The sequence below is a fragment of the Aegilops tauschii genome, chromosome 3 (assembly GCF_002575655.3).
Source record: "Aegilops tauschii subsp. strangulata cultivar AL8/78 chromosome 3, Aet v6.0, whole genome shotgun sequence".
Classification (NCBI taxonomy): domain Eukaryota; kingdom Viridiplantae; phylum Streptophyta; class Magnoliopsida; order Poales; family Poaceae; genus Aegilops; species Aegilops tauschii.
The window spans coordinates 317,555,860-317,568,704 of record NC_053037.3 but is presented as its reverse complement, the minus strand read 5'-3'; the positions used below and the strand labels follow the sequence as shown (position 1 = coordinate 317,568,704).

General features: G+C 45.3%; 1 protein-coding gene across 1 annotated transcript; it reads right to left on the bottom strand.

Moving 5' to 3' along the window:
• Window positions 1-3,256: 3,256 nt before the first annotated feature.
• On the bottom strand, window positions 3,257-7,511 carry LOC109787059 (TPR repeat-containing thioredoxin TTL1). Its single transcript, XM_020345617.4, has 7 exons — window positions 6,346-7,511; window positions 5,481-5,682; window positions 5,184-5,368; window positions 4,758-5,091; window positions 4,476-4,680; window positions 4,155-4,261; window positions 3,257-4,069 (listed from the first exon to the last, which is right to left on the bottom strand). The coding sequence occupies exons 1-7, from the start codon at window positions 7,215-7,217 to the stop codon at window positions 3,908-3,910; spliced, it is 2,067 nt and encodes a 688-aa protein (XP_020201206.1). The 5' UTR covers window positions 7,218-7,511; the 3' UTR covers window positions 3,257-3,907.
• Window positions 7,512-12,845: the final 5,334 nt, after the last annotated feature.

The window sequence follows — 12,845 nt, the reverse complement described above, 5'->3', positions numbered from 1 at the left end:
TTTTATTTTAATGTTTGAAAACTTTTATTATTTACCAAACTTTGAATTTGAATTTTAGACCGGTTTTGATCTAACGATAGATTAGCAACAGTAACCGTGGTGACGTGACATCATTAGCGTGGGATTACTGTAGCTTGATTATCCGGGCGTTACAGTCGTCGCATGACAGCACCGAAATCGCGACAAGGTCCATGCCACGGACGCCAAGCCTTTATTGCGGCGGGCTAACCTCCAAGCTTTCCGAAGCAGTGGACAACAACCCTATGGTCATGGCAGAGATCGCAATGGAGGAGGTGGAGAAGGGGGGAAACGAGCACCCGTGCCAGGGGAGAAGTCGCTGGTGTCTGTGTTCCGTCTGTTGCAGGAGGAGCAAAAGTACAATCTCTTGCTCCTCGAGGAGCATCGACTAGAGATGGATCGGCTCTTAGCAGAGCACGCGTTCGAAGATGCTGTCGCGGTCATGGTTGCAATGGACCCGCGCATTGTTGACAAAAACCGAGATGTGCTTGATTCCATGCACAGCGCCCTCTCTATCTACCGCGAGCGTTGGCAACTCCGCGTCAACGAGGGCGGAGCACCGGCTCTTCGAGGATTTGGAGGCGATGACACATCGGACCAACACCACGATAATGGCAGCTCTGCCTCTGTTAACTTCGGCCACCAATGACGATAAGGCCAAACCGCCCCACATGGCCGTTGATCTCACCTCCGACGGGAGTAGATCAGGTTTTTAGTTGTTTTTAGGGTTTTCTTTGTTATGTATAAATTACTTCAAAAACGAATGAAAAATCGGTGTCCCTTTTATTTGATCACTCTGGTTGGATGGCCTCCGCCCGACTAGCTATCAACGAACATGTCCAACAATTTTTTAAGGCATACACTTATGTGTATTCAAGCGAGCGGCAAACCAGTACATGTACGATTACAAATACAAATAGACAAGGAGGATATACATGAAGGATCTGCCACAGCCAAACTAGAAAAAGACCAACACAGTAAAAAAAAGCAAAGAAGTCCTTGGTCTTCCTCTCCACTACAGAGATCACCGCTTGATGTGGACCTCCACCGCCGTCAAACACACCGCCTGAGAAGGAGAAGAACGTCGACAACCTCGAACCTTGGAGGTGAAGAAACCCCTCACATGAAAGCGTTGATGAGTGGCAGTAGGCACCTACTCCAACGAGCAGGATCTGAAACTTTCAATCACATCGGACCGAAGCAATTTCCAGTCCGAAAACGCTATCTGAGCTCCTCAAGCTCCAGATCCGGGCCTAGAGCCACACTGCCTTCATCAAGACAGTCAAATCTATCCGCCACACATCCAACAAGCTGACAGTCACCTTCGTTGTCCTTCAAGAGGGATTCACCGTCGCCACCGCGACACGTCGAGACAAAGGACGTTCGTCTCTTGACTCCAACACCAGGGGGCCAAACGGTCGAAACTCAAGTGTCCAACCACCCTGCACTCACCAGTCTACGATCGACGACGGAGCTGACGCCACTCGCACGAGGAGAGGACCGGAAGGACTTATTTCCAAGAAACAACACCGCCCCGTCTCACCACCACCGCCAAGAACCAAACCTCTAGAAGGATCTAGAACTATACAGGCCAACCGGACGGAGAACCGGGTTCCCCGCCACCTCCCGTGCCTAAAAGGTGCTCGGAGGCTATAGGAAGCCACTGCCTCGCCGGCGGCAAGCACCAACCTCCTTGACTGTAGACATCCAGTGCCTAAAATTTGGTGATCAACATTAATCCACTTTCTTTTACACTTCTGTATCTTACTCTATCTTGTATTTTAGCATTATCTAAAATAACTGGAGTTGCCCTTACATAAGAGCACACTTCCTTACCTTTCCACGTCTCTCATTCACACGGGCAAAAGTGCCACATAAGCAGACTGTAAACGGAAAATACCTTTTGGAACATTGTGGTAATTACACCTGATAACTGATTTTATTTGTAAAAAAATCAGAAAAAGTCAAAACATTCCAAAACTTTTTTCCCAACAAACTTGAGTTGTCGTTTCTATCATACAAAAATCTGACATTTCTGTCACTAGTCAATGTGTGCGTGCAATGCACGTTAATTTGAAAGTATAGTAAGTGCATGCGGATATTAAATAGGATATTATTTGCGTGTTATTATATAATTAGCACTATATTTGGCATGAAATTAACTACACGCTAAACGTGTTGAGCGCTTGACATGTCGTTGGATTGACACGATTTGATGACCGAGATTAATTAGATCTGCCCTTTTGGGTCTTTTTATATTGGTATAGATACAAAAATATTTTGTAACGAAATATTGTCTGACAAAATCCTGACAAAAATGACAAATTGTCAGAGAATATAGCATGAACAGTATGTTGTATATACGGACAAATTTGTTTTATTACGTCCACAACAACAACAACATCATGAAAGTCATTTCTTCGCAAAAGATTTATAAGAGTGCAACAATAAATCTACTTCGTTCCCAAAAGGTTTCAGGTTTTTTTGACTTTCTTACAAATTACTACGTATTTTAAAAAAAAATCAGGTGTAATTACACCCGAGAGCCACAAGCTCCCGTCCGCTATAAACCCACTATTATACTCGCTCTCAGAGGCTGTAGATATCTATTGGGCGTGTAGGCTAGGGAGATGGAGAGAGAGAGGGCAGTACTAGTAGTAGTACTAGTAGATTGCAAAGCAATGAATGAGATAGCTACCCCATTCAAAAGGGGCCAGCTCTGCGTGCCAGGCTAGGAGGGACTTGCTTGGCCCTGGCCCTGGGGCCCAAATCATTACCAGCTGGGGCTCCCAGATCTGATCATCGCCATGGAGCTAGAGAGAGACAGAGAGGACTGCCAGTTCTGTGGTCATCATGGCTTTAACACCTACTGTAGACCCACCCCAGAGAGAGAACAAGTGAGGAAAAAGTCTCTTCTTTCTCACACCCCTAAGCACATACATTGGGAGATGCGCTGTGTTACTACTACCCTTGTTACCCACACCTACCAGCCACCACACACACAGAGCCAAACCAGAGGACCAGTGCTGATGTTGCCATCATCTCTACTCCCAATGACTCTCACAGGCCATGCCATGCCATGCCATGCCAGCTGGCAGAACAAACCTATTGTGCTAATGCTGACAAATAGTAGAAGAATGCCAGAGCAAGCTAGGATTAGTGATTCTTGACAACATACCATAATACTCCAGCTCATTACAGAAAGGAATAACCAACAGCAGAGCAAAATACAAAGAAAGAAAGAAAGAATGTTGGATTGTTTTATTCATGATGATGAAAATGTATCGGCACCACAGACCAGCAGAAGCAGCAAAATGGCATCCAATTAACACCACCAACCTTTCCCCTCTCTACACCAATTACCAATTGATTTTCCTTTTTATCGCTAAAATGACAGTAACACAACAACTAGCCCTGTCTGTACCCTCCTCCCCCTCCTCCTCACCACCTCCACTAAATGGATTCTCATGTTTTGCTATATGGTATATACACGTAACGAAAACCGCAACCAGCAACCCCCTCCCCCTCTCCCTCTATGATATTCTAAACTAAACAACATTACAAACATTGCCCTCCACGGGCGCTGCTGGTTTACGGCCTAAGATGTAAAGCAAAATGTATCAAAATACAGGGAGCCAAAGAGCCTGAAAGGTGTAAGAATTGAATGGGGTCGGCAATATCATATGTTCTCAACGGCAAGGGATGGGATGGGTAATGATGGGTGGAAAGCAGAAAACTGGGGGAGGCTCATTATGCTCGATGCTCAATGGGGAATTATTATGCAGCTGGTGAAATGCTGTGGAGGCTGGTGTTTTTGCAAATTTGGGACCTAAAGCAAAAGACTGGCTGGCAGAGGAAAGGGGAGCCCTATGTACCAACCGAAAGCTTCTCAAGAACTGGATACCGCATAGTGTCTCACTGAGTAGCGCAGGACATGCAAGGTAGGGCAGATCATCTCCTTCACTCTCGCCCCATCTTTGTATATCTTGAATGTAGGGACTATCCGCACGTTCTCTGCCTTTGCCACCGTTGGGCTATCTTCAACATTTACCTGTTGAGGGGTTGCAATGTGGCCTGTCTGTTAGTGACTTGCAAAAATGTTGTAACTCATTGAGTGATATATCAAGTAGCTTTACCTTCAGAAAATTCATTGAGGGGCATTCGCTGCAAAGAGAGTCCACCGCAGGTGTAATTTGTATGCATTGTTGATTCACCGACGACATGAAGTAGACAACAGATACCCCTGAAGATGAAACGACAGGCAAGCAAAACTGTAATGCAGGCAAATCTAGTACACTATAAACCTATCCAGATGCGTCAGTAATAATTTTATAGTTTTATACACATAAACAATGTGGCAGTTCTCGTTCTTCATGATAATACACAGATACACACAAGAACTGACCTACGGATATCGGAACTGTAACGGAAACAAGTATTATTTGAGCAAAACTCACCAGGCGAACGAGTGGCAGCATATAGTTGCTCTACACTGGTTACCATTTCAACCTCTCCTCCAAACTTCATGTTTGATACATCCTCACCACGAGTTGTCTTCAAGGCAACTTGAGCATGGAACAATGCTTCGGCAACCTCAGTATCGGCAGGAAGCTCTTTCCGGAGCACCTCATAATCCCGCACACAATCAGCCCAACGCTCGAGCTAATAAAAATGGAAGAGGTCAACAAAACAGCAAACGGAATGGGATGTCAAAAACATGAGAATGCCTGGTCACTTACCTTGGAATAGGACATTGCTCGCCTTAAGAGAGCCTTTGTGTAAGTAGGCTGTATTCTCAACGCCTCGTTACAGTCATCAACGGCTTTCTCCCAACGGTCTAGCTTCCACCAGCAAGCTGCTCGGTTGCAGTGGAGCACTGGATTTGAAGGATCGTACTTGAGCCCTTCACCATAGGCTATAGAAGCATCAGAAAACTTGGCAGCCTTGAAGAGTTCATTCCCTTGGGCTCGAGCTCTTGCAACTAGCCTCACATTATTTAGAATCATCCCAACTTCCGCATTCCCAGGATCGATAAGTCTGGCATTCTCAGCTGCTGCAACAGCGGCATCAAACCTGCAGAAATGAATCCCAACTTCAGTGATGATCTGCTTTTGCTGCAATCTAGAGAATCGAGCATTGTTACAGGGTTGGAGGATCGTATGTACCTTCCCAATGCCATGTCAACCTGGGCTCGCACAATATGTACATAAGACTCAACTAGCATGCCCGAGAGTTTCGCCGCCGTCCAAGATAGTAATGACTTGTCTAATTTCAGCAAGCTTGTAAGAGTCGAATCAGCCTCCTCTAACTTGTGGAGCCGGAGAAGTGCTTCTGATCTCAAGGCACGAAGCTGGGTGAAAAAGAAACCAGTATAAATTCTAGCAAGAATCTACAATGTAAAACCATTTCCATTTTCCAACACTTGAAAGAAAGAAGGCACAAGCGAGGGATGATGAATTTACCAACTGGGACGAGTCGGCTCCGGCCGCAATTGCAGCATCCGCTTCCCTCAGCGCGCTCTTCCAATCTCCAATTTTCCTGGCATCCGTGCTTCTTCCTAGATGCATCTCCACATCCTGCAGCTTCTCCCAGTCTGCAGGGTCGGACTCGTGAAGATGCCTGGCTTGCGTGAAGTGCCTCCTCGCTTTTTCAATCATTCCCAGCCTGAAATAATGAAAATAACACCGATTTCAGCAACAAAACAAGCATGCAGCACATCTGAATAATAACACTGAATTGCGCTCAGGTCAGGACAGTGCCCCGCTTGAACGGAATTAGGATTAAAATTCATGGTTCGTCAGCATTGTGTGGTCTGAATTCAGTGTACCTAAAGACAATGGCATCAAGCAAGCTTACAAAATAATACAGCTAAGCAACACCTTTCATTCAGCATTGTGTGATGGGAAACGCCCAATTTGCTTGCAAGACAAGATCCTGGCATTTGCTCACTCACAGCTCAACCAAGAACAAATTAATGTGATAATTCTGTCACCAAAATTCCTTTGTTTTCAAATTGGAGAGAGACGATCAAACAGACCACACAGAGCAGTAACAATCCCCAATCAAATCGGCCAGCGCAAACAAAAAGAAAGAGGAACAACGCAACAATCATGTTGCTTTCATCTTCAAGTTGGACTTTGCTAACGGGAAAAGCTGGCAAGCACAGCCAAGAAAGCAACAGCAACATGCAGGCGTGAAAACGTGAACACTTGAGAGCAATGGAATCAAGTAGGGATCTGCACATCGAACTGGAATCTAATGCGTTCTGACGCAGAGCGGCCCAATGCCGGTTACAGTGACCCAAAGATACGAGCACAAGAAGCTCACCGGAGGTAGAGACCAGCGAGGCGGCTGTGGGCGCGACCGCTGGCCGGGTCGAGCCGGACGGCCTCCTCGGAGTCGCGGAGCGCATCGGCGAGCCGGCCAAGGCCGATGAGCGCGGCGGCACGATTTCCGCGGCACGCGGCGCTTTCGGGGCAGAGAGACACCGCACGGTCGTAGTACCGCAGCGCCTCCGCGTGCCTCCCCTTCTTGTACCACTCGTTGCCTAGGCGAGTCATCTCCTGCAGGCTTCCGCCGCTCGGTGGCGCCACCGGGGAGCTTGCCGGAGATCTCATTGAGTGTCCGAGAAAGGACGGCGCATCAATGCTGCTTCTCGCGGGGCCCATGACGGCCCCGCGCATGATGCTCCCGTGGCCATAGTGGCCGGTGCCGGATCCGAGCACGTCCGGGCGGGAGCGCGGCGGGGGCGGCGCGGCCGCCGCCCCCGGAACGCGGCCAGATGGGCAGATGTTACCGGCGGGGAGCGCATTGGTCATCGGCGAGCTCGCCGTGCTCCCACGGTCCCCTCCGCCTCCCCCGCTCCCTCCGCTGCTGCTGCCGCCGGAGAATATCAGCGGGCCAGATCCGCACCGCCGGTGCCCCGGCAGCCGCGGCGGGTGGCTCTCCACCGCCAGCTCACCGGAGTGGCTCCTCCCGCCTGCCGCTCCCACCGCCCCAACATTTGACTGCGCTGGCGACTTGGCCGACCCGGAAGAGGAGGAGGAGGAGGTCGTCATGCTGGCCCGCGCCCGCAGCGGCGACACCGGGGACCCAAGATCCGCGAACACGTTAGCCTTGGAGTCCGGCTTGTCCCGCACAGCGCCGCCGTCGAGCGCCAGCGCCGCCGCGCGGAGGCGTAACCGGTCGGCCTCCGACATGGCTGGATCTCACCGCAAAATCTCACCAATGCCGCCACCTGCACCCCGCAACTCCTCCTCCTCTCCTGACCAAACAAGCAGGCATAGAAGGAAGCACGCAACACGGGAAGAGCTCGTCCTTGCGCGCGCGCGCGGCGGGGGTGGTTGCGCAGTACTGCTCGGCAAGAACCCTGAGCAATAAATTGTGGAGGAAAAGCGCGTGTGGGTTTCTCGTGAGGCGGGGAAATGGAGAGAGATAGCGAGCACCGACCGGAGAAAGAGGGGAGAAGAAGGAAGGAAGGAAGGAAGAAGAAAGGGGAGAGGACTGGGCGTCAGGGGAAGAAATAGACTGTGCGCACACCGACACAGGGGCGACCCCGGGACGCTGCGAGTATCTCAGGGGGCAAAATACAAAAATCTCTATCCTTTCTTCTATGGGGCTGTTTGGGTTTCTGCCTGGAGGATGGTTTTGCGGTTTGGTGCCATAGAGTCTTTGGGATTCTGTCTTCTTGGACCTTGTGGGTTTTTGGAGGGTTAGAGAGTTATCGAGATTTCTTAGAACTACTTTGATTTATAGAGATTTTTGGAGTTATAGCGATTTTTTTTAATTTCTTAGAAACACTTTGATTTACAGAAAATCAGTCAAAATAAAATCCACCTTTTTTGCAGTTATAGCGGAAAAAAATTACGGGTGAGTATAGCGATTTTACAACTATTCTTATTTTCAAGAGGCAATACAATCTAGACATAAGATGTGTTTTGACCGGTACCATGTAAGTGATGTAAATGACATGTATTGTTAGTGGATTTAGAAATGAACTTGGTTTTTATGATATATTTTTGTTCTACGGCGGAGTTATTTTCCTTTTAAATATAATTTTAGATGGAACGCCACTATGCTTTACATAAGGTAAATATTGATGATGCTGTGACAACATTTCAACGACAGAATTGAACATTATCTATCAGATTTGTAATAAATAAGGATAGTATTTCTTTTAGTGGCATACAAGATACATACATTGTTAAGTCTGATGTAATTTATGATATAAAAGTTATCACATATTCTCGTATTTAATAACGCAATACCTTCGGATATCCCAAGTCCTCGGTGTCCCAAAAATGGTTGAGCATCTGAATATAAATTAATGTTTCTAGATATGCATTGTTTAAGAATGAATTTAAATATCCAAACCATGTGTTCTAATATTTATGTACCCAACTAGATTACTAAACAAACACTGAAATATTTCAGATATTTGGTGTATTGCCATATTTTTTATCACATAATGTGCATGATGCATTTCTTTTGTGGTGACTAATTGTTGTAATGGTCTACAAAATATATCTGCCATGTAATGACCAATGGCTAAATGAATAGAGGAGGAAACCACAGCTACTATCACGAAACTATACCAAGCCAGAAGAGCTAATTAGGATGCATTGGGCTCCAAAATGACTGTGACACCCATTTTGTAATACAGTTGGATGGGAAACGAATCTTAACTAGTTGTACAATTGCAATTCCTTGTGTAACACTGCGAAAAGGAAGAATGTCATTTTGGCACAAGCAATATGACCGGTATTTTAATGTCAAATTTAGATGAGCTCTTATCGGGCCAAATAATTGCAGCGATGTTGTATAGCATAATGGACATTTTCTTTACCGGCTTGATGTATTGACTTACCATGGACTCGCGTGTACTATTTACTCGCACATTTTGTGGAAACTTAGTACATCAACCCCCTCCCCCGCCCCACAGACACACACTCTCTCACACACACACCTCAGTCGGTACAATATTATATTTCGAAGGATAACTTTGACTAGAGATACTTAGCTCAAAATAACTTTTTGTAAACAAGGTGAATGTATATGTCAAACTGCTTCGGTTTCTCTAGGTATTGTGTATTGCTTTTAAATGATGCTCATATGTGTAGGAAAATGGCTCGATGGTCCAGGGTGGCGCCCCTCTCCTAGATTATGAGTGTAGTTCTGGTAATGTTAGGTTATTTGGTTTTGACACAACTATATTATTTTGACAAAGCAGTTTAAACCACAAAAACCGAGTTATTCCTAGGAGTCTTATATTGTTGCAATCATGAGCATTCTTACATAGGTCGGGTTCGTGGAAAGCATGATCGGGTGAAGCAAGTGGTTGGAGACCATAGTGATGCAGTTACTTGCTACTTTTTCATGGTGAGTTCATAGGTGACTAGGTGACGGTAGCTCTATTTAGCACTTTTTTTTCTTGTTTTACATATGTTAGCATGAGGGCCTTTTTCTTTTATTTTTAAGACTTTGTAATAAACGTATTTGTAGGTTGTTCACTCCTTCTCATTGTAGAGGCCAAGAGAACAATGACAAATTCAAACTAGATACCGATAGTCAATTGTATATCTCGGTCGTGGATAAATTTTGTAATCTATTTTTTGTATTTGCACAGAGAGAAGATGCCTCTCAACTTCAATATTATTATTTTTAAACTAAAGTCTTCGATGAGAATAAAGTACAACTCTACTCGGTTGATATAAAAATAGAGCTTTTAAGACACTACATTTGATGGACAAAGTCTTTTGGAGTTTCTCCGTCCCACTTACTCATTCTCAGTGCAAGACAAACAAATAAGATAAAGAGGTGGCATCCACTAGGATAAATTTCCGTTAAATTTATGTGAACTAAGTTTGAAAAGGTTGAACAACTTTTGTTTCAACGTTATCAACACACACTAAACATGTCCAAGAATAGCTACACATACTATTGGTTATTACAAGACAAGTGACCTACTTTATGGAGGTTTTTATTCCTACTCTACCCAACAACGAGCTCACCATCTTGTGTCCAATATTGTGACTACAAGAAGGTGGCAAGGAATGTTAGTACATATCAGATCAAGCAAAATGACATTTACAAAAATCACAACTTTCTGCTAAAATAACGAGGCCGCATATTTGTATACTCAAAGTAATAAGTGTGACCCGGGTCGGAGCTGCCATTGATGATTATAATTTACTCGTTGGACATTCTAAGAACATCGAAGCAATACTATGGAAAACAAGAATGAGCCGGACAACAATCCTCTCAAAATTTTACTGGTCGGGATTAAGTTTCCACCGCTAGCAGATGCTTAGACAAGTAGCCAAAAAATCAGAAGACTGAGAAGAAAACCAGCAAAAGCCTAGCCTTACGCGTCTTATTTTCTAGTTAGGGAAGAAAAATGTGGCATGAGGTAAATAGGCACACCTTGGAAATGCAAGGTTGGCTCAGCACAATCAGTCCCCCGTAACATGTGGCTGTAGGATCGAAAGTATGTCTAGAGGGGTGATTAGACTACTTGACCAAGTAAGAACTTATCATTTTCCCAATTATAGTTGTAGGAAAGTTTTAGCAATTCAACCAAGTCAACTACGCTCTACACATGCAAGTCTAATAGTTGAGCGGCGGAAAGTAAAGACTTTGCATATGAATGTAAAGGAGGGATCGGAGAAATCAAACGCAATGAAGACACGATGATTTTTGTCGTGGTTCCGTAGGTGGTGCTATCGTACATTCACGTTGATGGAGACTTCAACCCACGGAGAGCAACGCTTGTGCGAGTTGACGGAGGGCTCCACCCACGAAGGGTCCACGAAGAAGCAACCTTGTCTATTCCATCATGACTTACGCCCACGAGGGAATAGCCTCACTCGGATAGATCTTCACAAAGTAGGCGATCTCCTTGCATTACAAACTCCTTGGTTCAACCCCACAATCTCTTGGAGGCTCCCAAGTGGCACCTAACCAATCTAGGAGACACCCAAATTTGGCTTTGGTAGAAGAGGGGGTTTAATGGAAAGCAACTTGGGAAGGCTAGAATCAAGGTTCAAATGGTTGGATTGGAATAGCTTGATCTCAACACATGAGTAGGTGGTTCTCTCGGAAAATGAGTAGTGGAAGTAGTGTTTCGTTCTGATGACTGTCTTAGAGATTAAGTGGGGGTGGAGGGGTATATATACCCTTCACCCAAAGATCTAACCGTTAGAAGTCATTGACCCAACTCGGTGAAACCGGACCGAAATCTCGGTGAGACAAACTAGTGTAAAAGATTCAAACGTTAGAAGTCTCGGTGAGACCGATCAGAACATCTCGGTGCGACTGGAGTGCAATGGCTAGGACAAGACCTCATTTCGGTAGTCTCGGCCGTTCCGTCTCGTTAATTCTGAAATGAAGCAACTTCACAACACAAACTTGGTCACGCCATCTCAGTGAGACCGAGATCCATGTCGGTAGAACCGAAACGCTAGGGTTTGGCTTAGGCAGTGTATGTGATCAACTTGGTGAGTCCTGGATAGTGATTTTTGGTGGGACCGAGATGATACTTTAGGTTTTTGGACACATGTGATGTGGAGAAGTGTTTGAGGATTTTTGGAACAATATCACCAAGCACTTGAGCAATTGAGTCATGATCAAAACCTCGTCCCCTTTTAAATAGTATTGGCTTTCCTATGGACTCAATGTGATCTTCGATCACTTAACCAAAAATGTAGAGTCTTGGAGCTTTGCCAATCCTTGTCCTTAGCATTTTGAGGGGTCCACAATCACTAGTCCTTGCCATGCCAATCATTGATCTTCTCTAAAATCTATTATCGATGAGCATTAGATCAATGACTTATAAGTTGTTATTAATTACCAAAACCACCCGGGGATTAGTTCCACTCTGAATCCCCCCTTCTTGGTAATTGATGACAACATATAGATCAAAGCATCGACAAATGATATAATCAAAGGATTACATCATCGCTCAAGATGATATGATAAGCAAGCCCCCCCCCTAAATTTGTGTTTGAATACAAATGCACAATCAATTAGGATCATGGGTCACTCTTCCATGTCACATACATCTTGGCGGAGTGCTCAAAATGATATGATTGCAATGTAATAATCACTCATCACCAACCAAACAATTGAATGATCATACAAAGAGCATGTGGATAGATATTTAAGCAAGCATAGCATCAGAGTACTTCATGATCAAGCACAAAGTAACATAGTCTCATACAAGCATTAAACAACAGTATCTGAAAGTAGCATGAAATCCAAGAAACCAAACAAGAAAAAGCAAGAGCACTCTCTCTCGAAGCTTAATGATCTATACCAATTCTCCCCCCTTTGGCAACAAGTACCAAAAAGTTTGAAGAAGTATAGAGCTAATCATCGCTCTAGGCTCGATCTCCAGTAGCTCCTAGTGGTAAAGTCCTTTGACTTGCAGCACCGGTGTGTGTAGACGTCGGAGTGGAGAGAAGTGTGTCTACAAAGATCTTTGTTGATGTTTGCTGAGTTGGAGGTTTAGAAACAACTGGAGGCACTAATGGAGCAACCATAGATGCAACAGTTGGAGCTAAGACTGTGGCTTTGGAAGTGACTAGTACTGGTGTTGATCTGGGCATAGTTTGGAACTGAGTGGTCGTGGGAAGACATGTGCCATGGTGCTCATCATCGTCACTAGACTAAAGATTAGCTTCATCGACCTCTTTCTTCGGACTCTCAATGGTTGTCTGCATCTCTGTAACCTTGACATCTAGATCACAGAATTTGGTCTCAATGATCCTCTCAAGACTCTTTGTGGTTCTTTGCGAGGCTGGCCAAACTCTGCTCGATCCTCCGAGTAG

What these genes read in the sequence shown, in the direction of transcription:
- LOC109787059 (XM_020345617.4), bottom strand. Translation starts at nt 7,217, where the DNA reads ATGTCGGAGGCCGACCGGTTACGCCTCCGCGCGGCGGCGCTGGCGCTC. An exon ending in TGCTGCCACTCGTTCGCCTG is followed by an intron (nt 4,262 to 4,475) that starts GTGAGTTTTGCT and finishes TTTCATCTTCAG; the next exon opens with GGGTATCTGTTGTCTACTTC. An exon ending in CCTCAATGAATTTTCTGAAG is followed by an intron (nt 4,070 to 4,154) that starts GTAAAGCTACTT and finishes ACCCCTCAACAG; the next exon opens with GTAAATGTTGAAGATAGCCC.